This window comes from Erpetoichthys calabaricus, chromosome 2 (assembly GCF_900747795.2).
Source record: "Erpetoichthys calabaricus chromosome 2, fErpCal1.3, whole genome shotgun sequence".
In the NCBI taxonomy this organism is placed as follows: Eukaryota; Metazoa; Chordata; class Cladistia; order Polypteriformes; family Polypteridae; genus Erpetoichthys; species Erpetoichthys calabaricus.
Window position 1 is genome coordinate 72,644,635 of NC_041395.2, and position 18,662 is coordinate 72,663,296.

An 18,662-nucleotide genomic window follows, 5' to 3' on the forward strand; every position below is an offset into this window, starting at 1 on the left:
GATAGTGATGAAAACTCTAAATATGTTGTGTTACTTATTATTTTATGTCACTTACAATAGTTTTACTTTGATTTTTTTTTGGTTTTTTTATCATTTATTTTAATTCAGTTCAGAATTTTTTTTTAAATTAATAGTTCTTTATTTGTGATAATAACTTTGCTTCTGTCTATAATTTTTAATGGGAATGGTGTTGCAGATGATCAGAAACATGGCACACACAGGAAAATTCATAGATTAATTCTTATAAATGTACTTTTTTGTGATGCGAGTATCAAATTAGTGTGAAAGTGTTAAATATTAATAATGCTTCGATTCATTTTGACAGATTATAGCAAGTAACATTGGAAAAAATGAAATATTTTTTTAAGTAATTTATGAGTAAGTTGGACTTCTCTAAATTTTTTTTCAATATATATTAAGTAATTTAAGTCTAGCATATATATACATTTTGTCTCATTGATTAATTTTTAATTAAATATTTCATTTGTTTACTCATTTCTAGGCTGATCTTATAAATCAATTGTATCAAGGCAAACTGAAGGATTATGTAAGGTGTCTAGAGTGTGGTTATGAGAGTTGGAGAATCGATACATATCTGGACATCCCACTTGTTATCAGACCGTATGGCTCCAGTCAAGCTTTTGGCAGTGTGGTAATTTCTGTGGTTCTTTCTGTCGGGTATATAGAAATGATTAGCAAACAACTTAACTTTGCCAAACTGTACATTTCAGCAACATTTCAACAATAAAGGATTAATTTGTTGTTTCTTATATAGAAATAAAAGGGTAAAGGTAATTTCTCATTTTGTTTGCACCCACAATATAAAATTGTGCAGCAGTTCACTTAACAACATTTCTTAATACTTGGAAGACTATCCTTCCTAAGCTAGTACTGCAGAATTGGCTGGAGATGTGAATCATTGTTGGGTCTTCAAAAGCTGCTTGTACCTCAGAATCAGCCAGACTACCAAAATTGGGAAAAGATATTGCAGTATTAATGAAATCTCTGTATTAAATTATAAAGCTATTGTTTGATTTGTGATCTGAAACCCACAAGACTACTTTTTTTTTTTAGTTGGAAAATAACGTAAACAACTGTTAATGTGACTTTTTGATGAAAACATCTAGTGAATAAGTTTTGTGTTTTTTTTAATACATCAGCCATTCTCAGCTAGTTGTCACCCTTATCTTAAACACTTTCCAGTTTTCGTTGTGTACAACTGTTGCACATATATTGCCTTTATGTGTAAAGGATTAAAGTCTTGAACTAAAACTATTACCCATTCGGCAACTGAAAGTAAGAACAACTGAAACAGGAAAATGTAAAAGGGAATGGTTTCATAGTTTACTGTCACATTCAGAGCACAGTGAAATTCTTACTTTCATGTTTGACCATTCTCTGGCAACATAATAAACAAGAATGTGTCAAAACATTGAAGCTCATTTTAATTAATTGAAAATGCATTCATTTAGCATTATCAGTACAGCAGAAAAATCTAGTGCCACCCAGATTCCTTCAAATACTTCATTTTTTATACTCAAATGAATACATATTTTCATATATGTAGTTTAAACTCATTGTGTTCTAACAATCAACTTTGAAGAATGTTGTGTTCTTCTCCAACAATGCACATTCAGCAATGCTTAGGTTATGTTGACCATCTTTGTTTTTGCCAAGACTTTGCAGTGCTCTACCCACAGTCTTACTGAATGTAGTTACAAATTTATTGATATGTTTAGTAGTTGTTTAATACATTATTGGTACCACAGGCATAAATATTAAATTGTTTTTGTTTTTTTAAATATTTCTTTCAGGAAGAAGCACTTCAAGCCTTTATCCAGCCTGAAACTCTTGATGGTGCAAATCAGTATTTCTGTGAACGCTGCAAAAAGAAATGTGATGCAAGAAAGGTGGGGTTTTTTTCCATTTGTTATAACTAACGATAATTTTAATTTAATCACTTTTATTTCTACTATAAGAATTAGTTTTTCCAAAATACAGTTTTTATAAAATCACGTAAATGTTTTTTGAAATATACTATTATCACTCATTGTGATTATGGCTGTCTTTTAGGGTTTGAGGTTTCTGCATTTTCCTTACCTTCTGACTCTCCAGTTAAAACGTTTTGATTTTGACTACACCACCATGCACAGAATAAAGCTGAATGACCGTATGACATTCCCAGAAGAGCTTGATATGGGTCCTTTTATAGATATTGAGGATGAGGTAATTATTCTGTATTTTTAATTCTAAAGAATGTAAGTAATCTAATTTTAACATATTTCTAATGCAGAACTTTTATTTAGTCTGTAATCCTTTGAGCAGAGGTATTGGAAGTGCTTAGTTTAAAATAATTAATCTTTATTCTCCACACTTTTTTCTTTTTTTTGTTGTCATTCTCTAACTCACCTAATTTAGATGGTATACGCGTGGATCAAATACTCTAGCTCTATAAAGAAATCTGCATTTAAATACTCTGATTTGAATTATTTGCATTTCAAACATTTTTAGTTTTCAGTGAAGTGAAGACATGCAACTAACAGAAAATAATATGGTCCTCAAATTATGTGTAGTCTGTAATGTAAGGTGGTGTTTACAGCTCCACGAAATAATGTCATTTTCTAAATATAAATCAGAACTGGATTCTTTGAAGCCAGGTGTCTCAAATTAGATAAACCTGGCAAATTACTTCTCCTATTAGGCTTTGTGTTCTGTTGACTGTTTTGTTATATTCATTACTGATTTTAATTTGTATCTCACATGATTTATTTTTCAATTATACCTTAAAAACATGTCATCTACCCAAAAGCTGTAAAATGACAAGAAAAAGTTTTCCCTAATGTAGTGGCAACAATGTATGTTTCCTACTCCATTAGCCTACAGTGTAGCCCCTTTCTTGGTTTGTTGCAAATGTAGGAGTTGTTTTGAAATATGTAATAATGTCCTTAGGAGATGGTCTGAAACATGCATTTTTTTTATGTATTATAATAATAAGAATTTGATGGAAGCTATGTTTAATATGAAATGCACTCTTGGTTTTGGTTCATTGTCTTTATTTTCTACTCACTAAAACATGTATTCTTATTTTTTCTTCAAAGTCTATTAAATTTTACCATTCTTCTACAAGCAATGATGCAGTGCATCCAGAAAGTATTCACAGCGCATCATCTTTTTCCACCTTTTGTTATGTTACAGCCTTATTCCAAAATGGATTAAATTCATTTTTTTCCTCAGAATTCTGCACACAACACCCCATAATGACAATGTGAAAAAAAGTTTACTTGAGGTTTTTGCAAATTTATTAAAAATAAAAAAACTGAGAAATCACATGTACGTAAGTATTCACAGCCTTTGCTCAATACTTTGTCGATGCACCTTTGGCAGCAATTACAGCCTCAAGTCTTGTTGAATATGATGCCACAAGCTTGGCACACCTATCCTCGGCCAGTTTCGCCCATTCCTCTTTGCAGCACCTCTCAAGCTCCATCAGGTTGGATAGGAAGCGTTGGTGCACAGCCATTTTAAGATCTCTCCAGAGATGTTCATTTGGATTCAAGTCTGGGCTCTGGCTGGGCCACTCAAGGACATTCACAGAGTTGTCCTGAAGCCACTCCTTTGATATCTTGGCTGTGTGCTTAGGGTCGTTGTCCTGCTGAAAGATGAACCGTTGCCCCAGTCTGAGGTCAAGAGTGCTCTGGAGCAGGTTTTCATCCAGGATGTCTCTGTACATTGCTGCAGTCATCTTTCCCTTTATCCTGACTAGTCTCCCAGTTCCTGCCGCTGAAAAACATCCCCACAGCATGATGCTGCCACCACCATGCTTCACTGTAGGGATGGTGCCAGGTTTCCTCCAAACGTGAGGCCTGGCATTCACACCAAAGAGTTCAATCTTTGTCTCATCAGACCAGAGAATTTTCTTTCTCATGGTCTGAGAGTCCTTCAGGTGCCTTTTGGCAAACTCCAGGCGGGCTGCCATGTGCCTTTTGCTAAGGAGTGGCTTCCGTCTGGCCACTCTACCATACATGCCTGATTGGTGGATTGCTGCAGAGATGGTTGTCCTTCTGGAAGGTTCTCCTGTCTCCACAGAGGACCTCTGGAGTTCTGACAGAGTGACCATCGGGTTCTTGGTCACCTCCCTGACTAAGGCCGTTCTCCCCCGATCGCTCAGTTTAGATGGCCGGCCAGCTCTAGGAAGAGTCCTGGTGGTTTCGAACTTCTTCCACTTACGAGTGATGGAGGCCACTGTGCTCATTGGGACCTTCAAAGCAGCAGAAATTTTTCTGTAACCTTCACCAGATATGTGCCTCGAGACAATCCTGTCTTGGAGGTCTACAGACAATTCCTTTGACTTCATGCTTGGTTTGTGCTGTCAACTGTGGGACCTTATATAGATAGGTGTGTGCCTTTCCAAATCATGTCCAATCAAATGAATTTACCACAGATGGACTCCAGTTAAGCTGCAGAAACATCTCAAGGACGATCAGGGGAAACAGGATGCACCTGAGCTCAATTTCGAGCTTCACGGCAAAGGCTGTGAATACTTATGTACATGTGCTTTCTCAATTTTTTTTATTTTTAATAAATTTGCAAAAACCTCAAGTAAACTTTTTTCACGTTGTCATTATGGGGTGGTGTGTGTAGAATTCTGAGGAAAAAAATGAATTTAATCCATTTTGGAATAAGGCTGCAACATAACAAAATGTGGAAAAAGTAATGCGCTGTGAATACTTTACGGATTTACTGTATATGACTTTCACTATATGCATCTTCATATACACAAAATATATTTTATGTGTAATTTTTTAACCTAAGCAGCTTTTTTTGGTTTGTTTTATTTAAAGAAATCACCGCAGACAGAAAGTAGTACTGATAGTGGCGCTGAAAATGAAGGGAGTTGTCACAGTGATCAAATGAGCAATGATTTTTCTAATGATGATGGTGTGGATGAAGGCATCTGCCTGGAGAATAGCAGTGGTACTGAAAGAACACTAAAGTCAAAGGTACATCATACTATATCTTGAGTTGTTTTAGCCTTGACTACAAATCAAATGGTATATTTTTGGAACAATAAAATTCAGTGAGTTTTTTAATACATATTATTGCCCTTCCTTTTTACTTTGACTATTTTAACACTAAAATTACCAGAACCTACGAAAAAACTCGTAGATCTGGCCCACCTTAAATCCATTCGCACCTCTCCGTCAGCGTCTTTTGTCCTGTAAATGTGCCGATAAAGACAAGTAGCAAGCAGTCTACTGTTCCATCCCCCCAAAGCTGCAGAACATGCACAAAGTTCTCCCAGCTCATGCCTTGATTGATTATCTGGGAGTGAAGTTTTAGAGTGGAAATAATAGACCGTTATTTGGAACACATGCATTTCATGTGTGTTCTGTTTCTACAATAATCTGTGTAAACACATTGTTAATACAGAAACGTTTTTCATATTTTAGTAGTAAATGACAAAATTTAGGCATAAATATATAATGTGTGAAGTCTGAAGTCCAAAGATCAAATAAACACTTTCACAAAAGGCTCAAGGATAAGACAACAGCTTCCGTGGCGTAGCGGTAAGATTTGCTGACTTGTAATCAAGAGGCCCCGGTTCGATCCCGACTGCCTCCTATATTTGCCGTTTTCAGTAGTGAGCTGCTCTTATTGTTAATATTATACAGTACACACATACATTTGGTTTGCATCCGTAACAGACGGTGTACATTTATAGTACTTGTGAAAGTTACCGTTTTATTTTCACTTCTATTCTCTGTCACGATTACGATACATACTATTCCCCCACCCACCCAGGGATCTGACGCTGATAGTTTTTATTTGAAACTGGGAATAACTGTAGATGTGAGTGGTGTTTTGAGGCAATGGAACTGGACATTCTCTGATCTGGATGGATAAAAGCTGACACACAATGAAGGTGAAATCTGCCTTCTTCGTATCTCACCGTCACTTGATTTTTTTTTTTTTATTCAGTTTTATTGAGTATTCCTGCTCACACTGAATTAATATGCACCTTATGGTCTATGATGTCAAAAAAAAAACCAGAGACATGGGTATATATGATATTTGGAATTATTCATTTTATGACCTGTATAGTACATTTTGGAAAACATTGTGGCACGGATGCAACATTAATAATAATAATTCTTTAATAATTCTTTGCATTTATATAGCGCTTTTCTCACTACTCAAAGCGCTTAGCAATTATTCATATTATTCATACTCATTCGCATAACATCTTGCACTTGTAATCAGTGACCACGTGTTTGGTTTTTTTTTTTGTTTTGTTTTTTTTTCCTTGCCAGTCTCCGTGTTGCTGTATGGTGCTGTTTCTTTTGTACTCCAGGACATGCAGAGGAAAGAATAGTACAGAGCAGTAAGTTCAGCACTATATGCAATCATCAATTTCAAATGTTAACAGTTCACACACAGCAAGGACTGTCCTTCCTTCATTTTACGACACGTGTACCTGTTGCAATGCGTACACTTCTCTCTATGCTGTGGTATCTATTACACACCTGAAATAAAGAGACAATATATGTGACATTTTGAAGAAATAATTTTATGACCTGAATAGTACCAGTCAGAAAACATCATCGCTGCTACTTAGAGTCCGATCTCTCGTGACTGAGAGAATAAAACGTGTTCTAGCACACAGCAAATGGCCACCTGCATGGTCCTGCTTGCACTGAATAAGCTCACACCTTCTGGTGCACGGTGTCAATGCAGCACAGAGAAAAAAAGAAAGAGACAAATATATGGGATATTGGGTATAAATTTATTATACTTGTAAAAGTTAGCTTTTTTCAGTTTTATTCTCTCAATCACGATCACGCTGTACCACCCCACCCCACCCCTCCTGATCTGACTCTAAGTAACAGCGCCAGCATAAATTCACACCTGACATGACGCTGTTCGTTTTCAAATAATATTGCATTAGTGCGATGATGCTTTCTGATTGGTACTATTCAGGTCATAAAATTATTTCTTCAAAATGTCACATATATTGTCTCTTTCTTTCATGTGTGTAATAGAAACAACAGCATAGTGCACATTGCAACAGGTACACATGTCGTAATTGTAGAAAGGACAGTCCTTGCACGTGTGTGAACTGTTAACATTTGAATTTGATAATTGCATATAGCGCTGAACTTACTGCTCTGTACTATTTTTTCCTCTGCATGTCCTGGACTACACAAGAAACAGCACCATACAGCAACATGGAGACTGGCAAGATCGGGGAAAAAAAAAAACACGTGGTCACTGATTGCAAGCGCAAGATGTTATGCAAATGAATATGAATAATGTTGCATCCATGCCACAATGTTTTCCGAAATGTACTATGCAGGTCATAAAATGAATATTTCCAAATATCATATACAGTTGTGCTTGAAAGTTTGTGAATCCTTTAGAATTTTCTGTATTTCTGTATAAATATGACCTAAAACATCAGATTTTCACTCAAGTCCTAAAAGTAGATAAAGAGAAACCAGTTAAACAAATGAGACAAATATATTATACTTGGTCATTTATTTAAGGAAAATGATCGAATATTACATATTTGTGAGTGGAAAAAGTATGTGAACCTTTGCTTTCAGTATCTGGTGTGACCCCCCTTTGCAGCAATAACTGCAACTGAACGTTTCCAGTAACTGTTGATCAGTCCTGCACACTGGCTTGGAGGAATTTTAGCCCATTCCTCCGTACAGAACAGCTTCACTTCTGGGGTTTCCTCACATTAACTGCTTACTTCAGGTCCTTCCACAATATTTCGATTGGATTAAGGTCAGGACTTTGACTTGGCCATTCCAAAACATTAACTTTATTCTTCTTTAACCATTCTTTGGTAGAACGACTTGTGTGCTTAGGGTCATTGTCTTGCTGTATGACCCACCTTCTCTTGAGATTCAGTTCATGGACAGATGTCCTGACATTTTCCTTTAGAATTCTCTGATATAATTCAGAATTCATTGTTCCATCAATGAAGGCAAGCCGTCCTGGCCCAGATGCAGTAAAACAGGCCCAAACCATGATACTACCACCACCATGTTTCACAGATGGGATAAGGTTTTTATGCTGGAATGCAGTGTTTTCCTTTCTCCAAACATAACACTTTTCAGTTAAACCAAAAAATTTTATTTTGGTCTCTTCCATCCACAAAACATTCTTCCAATAGTCTTCTGGTTTGTCCACGTGATCTTTAGCAAACTGCAGACGAGCAGCAATTTTTTTTTTTTGGAGAGCAGTGGCTTTCTCCTTGCAACCCTGCCATGCACACCATTGTTGTTCAGTGTTCTCCTGATGGTGGACTCATGAACATGATCATTAGCCAATGTGAGAGAGGCCTTCAGTTGCTTAGAAGTTACCCTGGGGTCCTTTGTGACCTCACTGACTATTACACTCCTTGCTCTTGGAGTGATCTTTGTTGGTCGACCACTCCTGGGGAGGGTAACAATGGTCTTGAATGTCCTCCATTTGTACACAGTCTGTCTGACTGTGGATTGGTGGAGTCCAAACTCTTTAGAGATGGTTTTGTAACCTTTTCCACCCTGATGAGCATCAACAACTCTTTTTCTGAGGTCCTCAGAAATCTCCTTTGTTCATGCCATGATACACTTCCACAAATATGTGTTGTGAAGAGCAGACTTTGATAGATCCCTGTTCTTTAAATAAGACAGGGTGCCCACTCACACCTGATTGTCATCCAGTTGATTGAAAACACCTGACTCTAATTTCACCTTCAAACTAACTACTAATCCTAGAGGTTCACATACTTTTTCCACTCACAAATATGTAATATTCGATCATTTTCCTCAATAAATAAATAACCAAATAAAATATTTTTGTCTCATTTATTTAACTGGTTTCTCTTTGTCTACTTTTAGGACTTGAGTGAAAATCTGATGATGTTTTAGGTCATATTTATGCAGAAATATAGAAAATTCTAAAGGGTTCACAAACTTTCAAGCACAACTGTATACCTATGTCTGTTTTTTTTTTTTGACATCATACACCATAAGGTGCACACTAATTCAGCTTGAGCAGAAACACTCAATAAAACTGAATAAAAAAAGGCAGATTTGTGTCAGCTTTTATCCCTCCAGATCAGAGAATGTCCAGTTCCATTGCCTCAAAACACCACTCACATCTACAGTTATTCCCAGTTTCAAATAAAACCTATCAGCATCAGATCCCTGGGTGTGGGGGGGGGGGGGGGTAGTATGTATCATGATCGTGACTGAGAGAATAAAAGTGAAAATAAAACGGTAACTTTCACAAGTACTATAAATGCACACCGTGTGTTACGGATGCAAACCAAATGTATGTGTGTACTGTATAATATTAACACTAAGAGCAGCTCACTACTGAAAACGGCAAATATAGGAGGTAGTCGGGATCGAACCGGGGACTCTTGATTACAAGTCAGCAAATCTTACCGCTATGCCATGGAAGCTGTTGTTTTATCCTTGAGCCTTTTGTGAAAGTGTTTACTTGATCTTTGGACTACAGACTTCACACATTATATAGTTTATGCCAACATTTTGTCATTTACTACTAAAATATGAAAACGTTTCTGTTTTAATAATGTGTTTACACAGATTATTGTAGAAACGGAACACACATGAAATGCATGTGTTCCAAATAACGATCTATTATTTCCACTCTAAAACTCCAGCACTTCACTCCCAGATAATCAATCAAGGCATGAGCTGGGAGAACTTTGTGTACGTTCTGCTGCTGTGGGGGGATGGAATAGGAGGCTGCTTGTCTTTATTGGCACATTTACAGGACAAAAGACGCTGATGGAGAGGTGCCAACAGATTTAAGTTGGGCTGGATCTACGAGTTTTTTCGTAGGCTCTAATAATTCTAGTGTTAAACCGATGCAAGGATTATGATTATGAGACAGGACATATACAGTATACTATGTATGTATACAGCTGAAAAAAGTACACTTAAGTCAATCTAGAATGGTTATTAAGTTTAGAAATATTTGGTAGAAAGGATGATAAGAGAGATGAATTCTAAAGAAACAGGCCAAGAGAGTTAAAGGAAAAGTTTGGTATTCCAAGAGAGTTAAAGGACTAGTTTGGTATTTTTCAGGTCAAGGTTATTTCTTCACAAACATGCTCTATATGCACTTGCCGCTCAAAATTGTGTTCTAAAGTTAAAAGTTTCTATAAATATATTTAAAAAATACCTTTCCTGCACTGATGTTTTACATGGCAATTTATGGGGCATGGAGGAAAATCTTAAAAACATAATCGGTCAAATTTTCAAGCAAAGCCATTATATTCTTAAACTAAATAAAAAAATCTTTTCTTTTTTTTGGACACTAGTCCCCTCCTTCATCAAATATTATCATGTTTTGCATTACTTTTACAGTCATTTCCATTAACACTGCTTTAGCTAACTGCCATATGATGCATAATAATTAAAGTTAATTGTAAAGGTCATTTATAGTAACTAATCAGTGGAAATGAAAATTTCTGAAAGATCATGATTTCTAGAATTCATTAACCGGAGCTTTATGCAGCAACATTGTATTAATTTCTGAATCAATTAATTGATAATGACCTTGTGACACTTATTTTAAGTCTTTAGGTTTCTTTCAATATTCAAAGAATAGAGATATTAAATAGATATATCTATTCTAAGTGCTTGTTTATTTGTTTATTACAGAGTTCCTTAACATTTGAGCTCTTCTCTGTTATGGTCCACTCAGGAAGTGCAGCTGGAGGTCATTATTATGCCTGCATCAAATCCTTTAGTGATGGCCAGTGGTATAGTTTCAATGATCAACATGTAAGCAAGGTAAAATATATGAACTAAGGTACCCATTCTTTTGTCTCAAGCTTGCAAAAATGTTTTTTATATGTACTAATATACATTTTGTTGACCAGATCACTCAAGATGACATTAAAAAAACATATGGAGGAGCCTCAGGGAGCAGGGGATATTATTCTAGTGCCTTTGCAAGGTAAATATTGGTTTTACAGAAAATTACATGCAGGGTGGGCTGTGTTGAGTAGTGCCACTGATCAAGCTCCTTAACACCACTGCCAAAGTAATCTGGTAAAGTGAACTTTTCTAAAATACATAGTTTATTTTTATTACTATTTTTAAATATACTACATATCTTACATATTAGTAAGTCAGTATAGTCATTTAATATGTATACTGTCTTACAGTTATTTTATGTCTTCTCTTCCCCACCAACCAAAGGAGAACAAGTGTTAAAAAGAGTAGTATGTTAAAAGGTAGTGGTTAATAGGCTTGCGGCAGTTTAACTTGTTGTTTAAGTCATGTATAGATGATATTAATACGAGGCTACCATATTCCGAAAACTTGAATTGTTCCTCATGTTGTAAATTTAATTTTCTCTAAAAGACCATAAAAATGAAAGACAAAAGTAACATAACCCAGGCCTGTCTACATAAATGAGAAGAGAAATGGGTAGTCTGGGCACAGCTAAAGGCTTATAATACAGTTTTTAATTTTTTTTTAACAATGTCTATTTTTTATAGCACCATTAAAAGCATGTAACATCATGAGACACTTTACAGGGATTAACAGGATTATAATGTAAGTTTTAGAAATTGATCAGTACGATATTGACAAAAGAAAACACACACAGCAGACGCATAAAATGAACCACTGATAGACAGAAATCAGGGCATGGAATTATACCGGACAGATTTATCTATTAACTTTCAAGAAAAGCCAGGATATGCATAGTGTAAATTAAAAAGTCTTGCACATCACCTTGATAATAAGTAAGGTAACATGAGGCGCTATTGGAATTAAACATGGCTACTGTCCAAAACGGGATACAAACTACAGAACAGTGTAGCCGGTACATCGAAATCTAGTTCATGAAATTACTATAATTTTGTTTCTTTTTCTATTAAAGGTTAAATTATTTTAGATACATACACAAAGCGTAACATTTGAAAATAAATGACGTTATATTAGTTTTCATTTTGGAAAATGAAAAGAACTACCAATATATCTAAAAGTGTGAATGCATTTTCATCTGTGTAAATATTTAGTATGTAACAAGTGAATGTTTGCTTTCAACAGCTCTACAAATGCATACATGTTAATATACAGACTTAAGGATTCATCAAGGAATGCAAGTAAGTGTATGTAAAGACTGTTTTGATCATTTTAAGTATGTGCTTTTGGTTACATATTTAATTTTGTGATGGATAAATGTTTTACTTGGTTTACTATAGTAATAATGAAATTACAGTAAAGTTTTACTTCAGGGAATAATTTTTTTTTTTTTTTTTATTTCTTAACCCTAGTTTCACAATGCTTGGTTGAGTTTAAAATAGGTTTTAATAAATTTCAGCCACATTCAGGATTCATAGTTAAAAAAAATATTAAGTACCTTCTATGTTTCAATAGCTGTAAGATCCATCTTACTACCACAACTGTGCCCTGTTCTTTTATAGTGCCAGAGCAATAAAAAGATTTTACACTTGTGACTCTTTAGTTATTAAGAAACTACAATACTAGGAGTAAGATGCAATGCAAGATTGAGGTGAATGAAAGAACATAAAAAAATAATTGTTTTAAACACTGTTTATACTGTACAATATAGCCACATCACATAAAATATGCCTAAGCATCATGAGATAACTTGTGCTTTAGGCATCTTCGCAATGCCTCCTGCTAGCGCAAGTCAAACTGAGGGACCAAAGTCACTCTCCACGTTTGCCACATGGGAATTTTTTTTCCAATCAGCAGTCACTTCCAAAAAAGTACTTTCAACCAAATACTCCGCAGACATAGGTGAAGTGCTTCAAAGACCCAAGTTTATAGTATATGTTTTTACTCTCACTACTTCTAAATATTCCTGAGTCATAAATAAACTACTTGTATACATCTCAGTTTGTGCTTTTAAAATAAAATTTAATGTATTTTGCACTGTGGGCAAGATGTTGGCACATTGGTTATTGTGGGGAAGAGTCCAAAACTTGTGTTGGCTGTTTATAAACCCTACGGAAATAAGTTTGTAAAAAAAAAATGATTGGTCTTTCAGTTATAGAATGACCTACTGTGCATCCTGTAGTAGAGAGAGGACATTTTAAAGTCTTTTCTTCTTTAATGCAGTCTTCAGAGTCACTTTCATCAATATTGCTAACTTGTTTTGATATGTATTTTTAGAGTCAATGGTTGTGGTTTGTGTCCTGTAAGGTGGTCATTCTTTATCATTATTCATTTGATATTCATAATGCATACTTGTACATTACTGTGTACTAATTATTTAGCCCATATAATCGTAGTAGCTGTCTGTGGGCTGCTTCTAGTTGCTTGGAGTTGTGTTAAATGGGAGCAGTAGGTTTAATATCGTAGACCCAGATGTTTGTGAATTTTAATACTGCTATTGTAAAAGTCCTAGGGGAAAAAAATTAGAAAGTTGGTTGCGTCTGCGAATCTGTTCACATTGGGCATATAAGCTAACAAAACAATGATCATGTTGCATTTGCTAGCCACTGTTTAAGAACTTATGCCTATGCTGTTCCTTTCCATGCTGCATTTCTCACTGAGGTTCAAGGAAATGGACACTAGACTACTCTGTCATCACTCTTAATTGGTTGAAGTACTACTGGGTATCCAACAGCCAGAGTAATGGGTGGTCAAATGTACTTTGAATAGCTTTACATAATCAGTTTATGGGAAGTGGTCTCACACATATACAATACGGAACTAGATACATGTATTGAAGAGTGGATGGAGATTTACAAAAAGAATATGCAGAGCATGCTTTTTGTGAAGATGCATCTGTAAAACTAAAGTGTGCCTAACATCAAGTGGCACGTTAGAACTGAATAAAAATGAATTGCCTTTGTGTTTTTAATGTTTTTACACATTTTAGACATCCCATAACCTGATTTGTTTACTTTCATAGTGATTCCTTTGTGTTTTTGTCAATCTTACTGTATAGACATAATTCAATAAACAAATTACTACAACCAAGATTATAACCATTATTAGCATTGTAAAATTTTGATTTTGTTGTGGTTGAGCTAAAAAAAAAAATCAGCTTCCTGTTTATATAAAGTGCTGTGAAAAAGTATTTACCATTTCCTGATTTCTGGTTTTCACTTTTCATGACACTTTTTTCTGATCGCCAAACAAATTTAGTACAATACAATAGACAACAACCTAAGTAAACACAGTTACACCATTTTTAAATAATTAGATTTTTTGAAGGAAAAATTTCACCAATACCTACACCTTTCAGCCACAACATTAAAACCACCTTGCTTATATTTTGTCCCTCCTCAAGATCTCCAAAGGTATCCTGTGGTATCTAGCACCTAGGCATTAGCAGCGGGTAATTATAAGTTCTATAAATTGCAAAGTGGGACCTCCATGAAACTGACTTTTTTTCAAGCACATTCCACAGATGCTCAGTTGAATTGAGATCTGGGGAATTTGGAGGCCAAGTCAACACCTTGCACTGTTTGTCATGTTCCTCAAACCATTCCTGACTAGAGTGTGTTATCCTGCTACTGTATATTATCTATCAAAGAATACCATTTCCATGAAGGGGTGTACAGAGTCATCAGAAGTCTTTAGGTAGGTGGTGAATGTCAAAGTAACATCCACATGAATGCCAGGACCCAAGGTTTCCCAGCAAAACATTACCCGTTTTCTGAGCCAGTTGTCTAGAGCTCACAATTTGGCCCTTGTCACAGTCAGTCAGATTCTTGCACTTGTCCAATTTTACTTCTTTTAAGACATTACCTTCAAGAATGGACAGTTTACTTACTGCCTAATATATCCTACCCCTTGACAAGTGCCATTGTAACAAAATAATCAAATGTTACTCATTTCACTTGTCAGTGGTTTTATTGTTGTGAGTGACTGGGGTATATCAGCCATGTTAAAAACTAATTACCCCCTTAGTTACTCAATCAACTAAGTTTAAATAACAGATTCAATTAGACACACCCAAGCTTCATTGTTACCATCCCTATTGAATCAAAGCATCACTGAAGTAGAACTTCCCAACAATGTAAAGTTGCCTAAAAGGTCTCAAGAAGTAGAATGCCATGCCTGGATCAAAACAAATTCCATAAGACTAGACAAGGAAAGTTGCTGAAATATATCAATCAGGAAAAGGTTACAAAGAAATCTCTACAACCCTGGTACCCCAGTGAACCACTGCTAGAGCCATCACCTCCAAATGGAGAAAACTTTGAGCAGCGGTAAAACTGCCAAGGAGTTGCTGGCCTAGCAAAATTACTCCAAAACTTGAACAGGAATTCACAGAAGACAAACATCTAAGGAACTGCAGGCCTCTCTTGGCCCAGTTAATTTCAGTGTTCATGATTCCACCATTATAAAGGCACTGCAGAAATTGTATCCATGAGAGTAGCAAGGAGAAAACCACTGCTAAACAAAAGGAACATAAGGGCTCACCTGGCATTTGTCAAAAAACATATTAATTATTCACAAATCTTTTGTGATAGTGTTCTGTGGACTGATGAGTCAAAAGAAAAGCAGCAGTTTTTGGAGGACATGGATCATGTTCCGTCTGGTAAAAAGATTTCCATAAGAACATCATGCCCACAGTCAAACATGGGGTAGTGTGATGGTATAAGAATGCTTTACTCTTCAGGACCTGGGTAATTTTCCATAATTATGGAAGCATGAGTTCAGCTGTATACTTGAAAGTGCTGAAAGGGAATGTTCTGTCATCAGTCTGTGATATGAAGCTCAAGTGCAATTGGGTTATGCAGCAGGACAAGAATCCAAAGCACAAGAGCAACTTCAACTTCATCTCTGAATGGCTGTAAAAAAACAAACCATAATTTAGATTTTGGAGCGACCTATTTAAAATCATGACTTCAATCCCATTGAGAGCTTATGGCAGTAATAAAGGTGTTGGTGAAATTTTTTCCTTCAATAAATGAAAGCTTTTAAAAAAAACTGTATTGTGTTTAGTATAATACAAAAGACCACCTGAGTAAATTTGTTTAAAGATTGGAAACCAAACAAATGTTATGAATAAACAAAACTACAGCATTGTGTACTGTATGTGTCAGGGCTGTGCGATCTTAAAAGTTTGCATCATCATTTCAAAATATTGACTTTTCGATGCCATCATGCTTCTTTGGAGCAGAGTGGGTTTAGTGGTTGGAAACATGCTTGTTGATTACTAACAATTAGCTGCTCAGCTTATGTACCATGGAAAGCATCTACACAGAGTGGTGGGCAAATAGTGCATGGGCGTTTTACCTTGGGATTCAGTAGTTTTGTTGTCTCGCAGATTCCTGCAACTACGTAGCAGTATTCAGTAATGTTATGATGAATTAAAGTTGATTCTTTCAAAGTTCATTTAAAATTACTACTTATCACAATGCTGTATTGGTCAGAAACTTGAAAACAAGATTTGCGTCAAAATATATTTTTGATTTAATGTCCACCAACAGGACACTAGAAGTTACTAATTACTTTTGCTCATTCAAATACAACATTCTCAGCTGTTTTATTTCTATGAAGTATTATTTGGTATTATGAGCTTGCAATGTTTGATGTACAAGCATGAGGACAATGGCACTGGCTTTCTAAAAGAATGTTTATTTCAGATTTATCTTTGGTACACAGTACAATTACATTCTTATTTGCCCACAAGCAGTGTTTGAAGTGGAACCTGCCAGTTCTGTTACATGATGGGGCAGTGGGCTCTCCCTTAGAGGCCAGTGTGCACGTGTATATTAGTATATGATACCAAAGGGAGGGGGTTCCCCTTGAAACTTTGAGCACCGTTGATACTGGCCCACTTCAAGCAATGCCTGCAAAATCAAGCAAGCACCACCATGGCAACACTTCTTTTGTCTGACATCCAAATCTCCTTGTATATGTTGTAACAATACAAGATAGGCTTCAGCTGTTCCATAACCCTGAACAGGATAAGTATGGTAGAAAAATGGATTGTAAATGAAAAATGTAACATTGCTAACATATTGCATTAGCCTGAGGATCAGTCACCCACTGTATGAGTTTACATTCCATCATGCAAATGTGCAGCTTCATGGAACCCTTTAAAACAGGCAAAAAAGCCGAAGTCTCAAAAGAATTCCAGCTTGTGCGGGCCACAGTGTGAGCAATCATTTTATGGAGGTGGGCATGTGTTAATTCACAAACCTACCATCAGTAGGCTTGTGGAACTAGCAACAATGAACTCTCCTCACCCTCAGGTTCTGCTCCACAATACAAAAAGTCATTATTAAGCATGAAGTGCGAACCAGGTGGCATTTGATATGATGTACTTTGTCCATCAGTCAGAACTACTACATTCTTGGCAAATTTTAAGTGATCACCATTCCACTATTCTCTTTTAAAAGAGGCCTTAATTGAAAATGTAAGTCCGAGAGTGGGTCCAGTATGACTTCAGTGAGCGGAATGACCGCCTATGACAACTTGCTGTCCGTATCCGTGGAGACATCTGTGCAAGCCAGCGCTAAGTCGCCCATGTCATACTGGATAGCTGTGGGTTTCCGCTCAATGACCGGCTGAAAGCACAACTTGGAGATGATTTGAGGTTGGTTTTTACTATCTATTGGAAGACCCAGTGCTTTATTTGGGGTGGTTTGTGCTTCTCCACTTCTACTTCATGACTGTCCCTGTACCACTATCACTGGATAAGGTGGACTGCGCATAACAGCCACCCTGATCTAGGTATATCCCTTGATATACGTATTATTATACAGGAGGCAGACCTGTACCATCAAGTTTCCCTGTGAATGCAGGTTTGACTGGTAAATTCTGGATTCCCACTGTACAAAGTAGAAATGTTGCTAATGGAACCTTGATGTGTTATTATACTGTGCCCATTGATTACAACCAACCCAGTGTAAGGGAGAGGGATAAGGGATTGGTGGCAAAATATTACCTTCCTCCTTGCACCCACCTGTAGTCCAACAGCTCACCAAAGTGGAGACAGTTTGTGTTGGTATGGCACACTTCCCCATATTCAAAACCACAGGGAAAGGGCGTGTGCTTCTCCTTGGGTTTGACTGATGGTTCCACCTCGCAGCAGGTAGGCTATGGAGTTCTGACACTCCCATCTGGTGCTTATGATAATTGGCAGACTGTTCCAAGCACTCAATTTGTGAGGCCGCTATGACGTCATCCATGGGTTTGATTTTCTTTCACTGGACCAGCCAGATGAGGAAATCATTTAGGGTGTTTACTAGGAAGTCTCTGGCTACCAGTTTGACTTCCTTCTTAGAGTTATTGGCCTCTGGTTTAAGCCGACGGTCAACTCTGCCTTAAAAGTTCAAATCCTGGGCATATGCTGGCCACTGTGGACTAAAGATCCATTCCCAACAAGCCCTCGTGTGCTGATCTGGACTGACACCATACCTCAACAGTTCCTCTGGTTTAAGTTAGTCGTAAGTCTTAAAAAGCCCACTGAGCCAGTTCCCTCAAGAATGGTGCCGGTATGTATGACCACTCTGTACACTCAGTAATGACAGTAAGCATTGTGCTCAAACATTACAAAATATGTCTCCATGTCATCATCTGAATGTAATGGCAGTAGTACCAGGAATAGTCCCATCAGTCACTCCTGTTGGAGGGCGACACATGCCTGATTATGTATCTTCTCCTCAGCAAGCTGAATCCGTCGTT

At 36.5% G+C, this 18,662-nt stretch overlaps 1 protein-coding gene across 1 annotated transcript in view; it reads left to right on the top strand.

The window, feature by feature from the left end:
* usp47 (ubiquitin specific peptidase 47) overlaps positions 1-18,662 on the top strand; it is a 153,723-nt gene that overhangs the window by 82,718 nt on the left and 52,343 nt on the right. Inside the window, 7 exon segments of the mRNA XM_051922745.1 lie at positions 503-652; positions 1,815-1,910; positions 2,074-2,226; positions 4,842-5,000; positions 10,689-10,820; positions 10,910-10,986; positions 12,090-12,145. Coding sequence (XP_051778705.1) covers positions 503-652; positions 1,815-1,910; positions 2,074-2,226; positions 4,842-5,000; positions 10,689-10,820; positions 10,910-10,986; positions 12,090-12,145 — 823 coding nt within the window.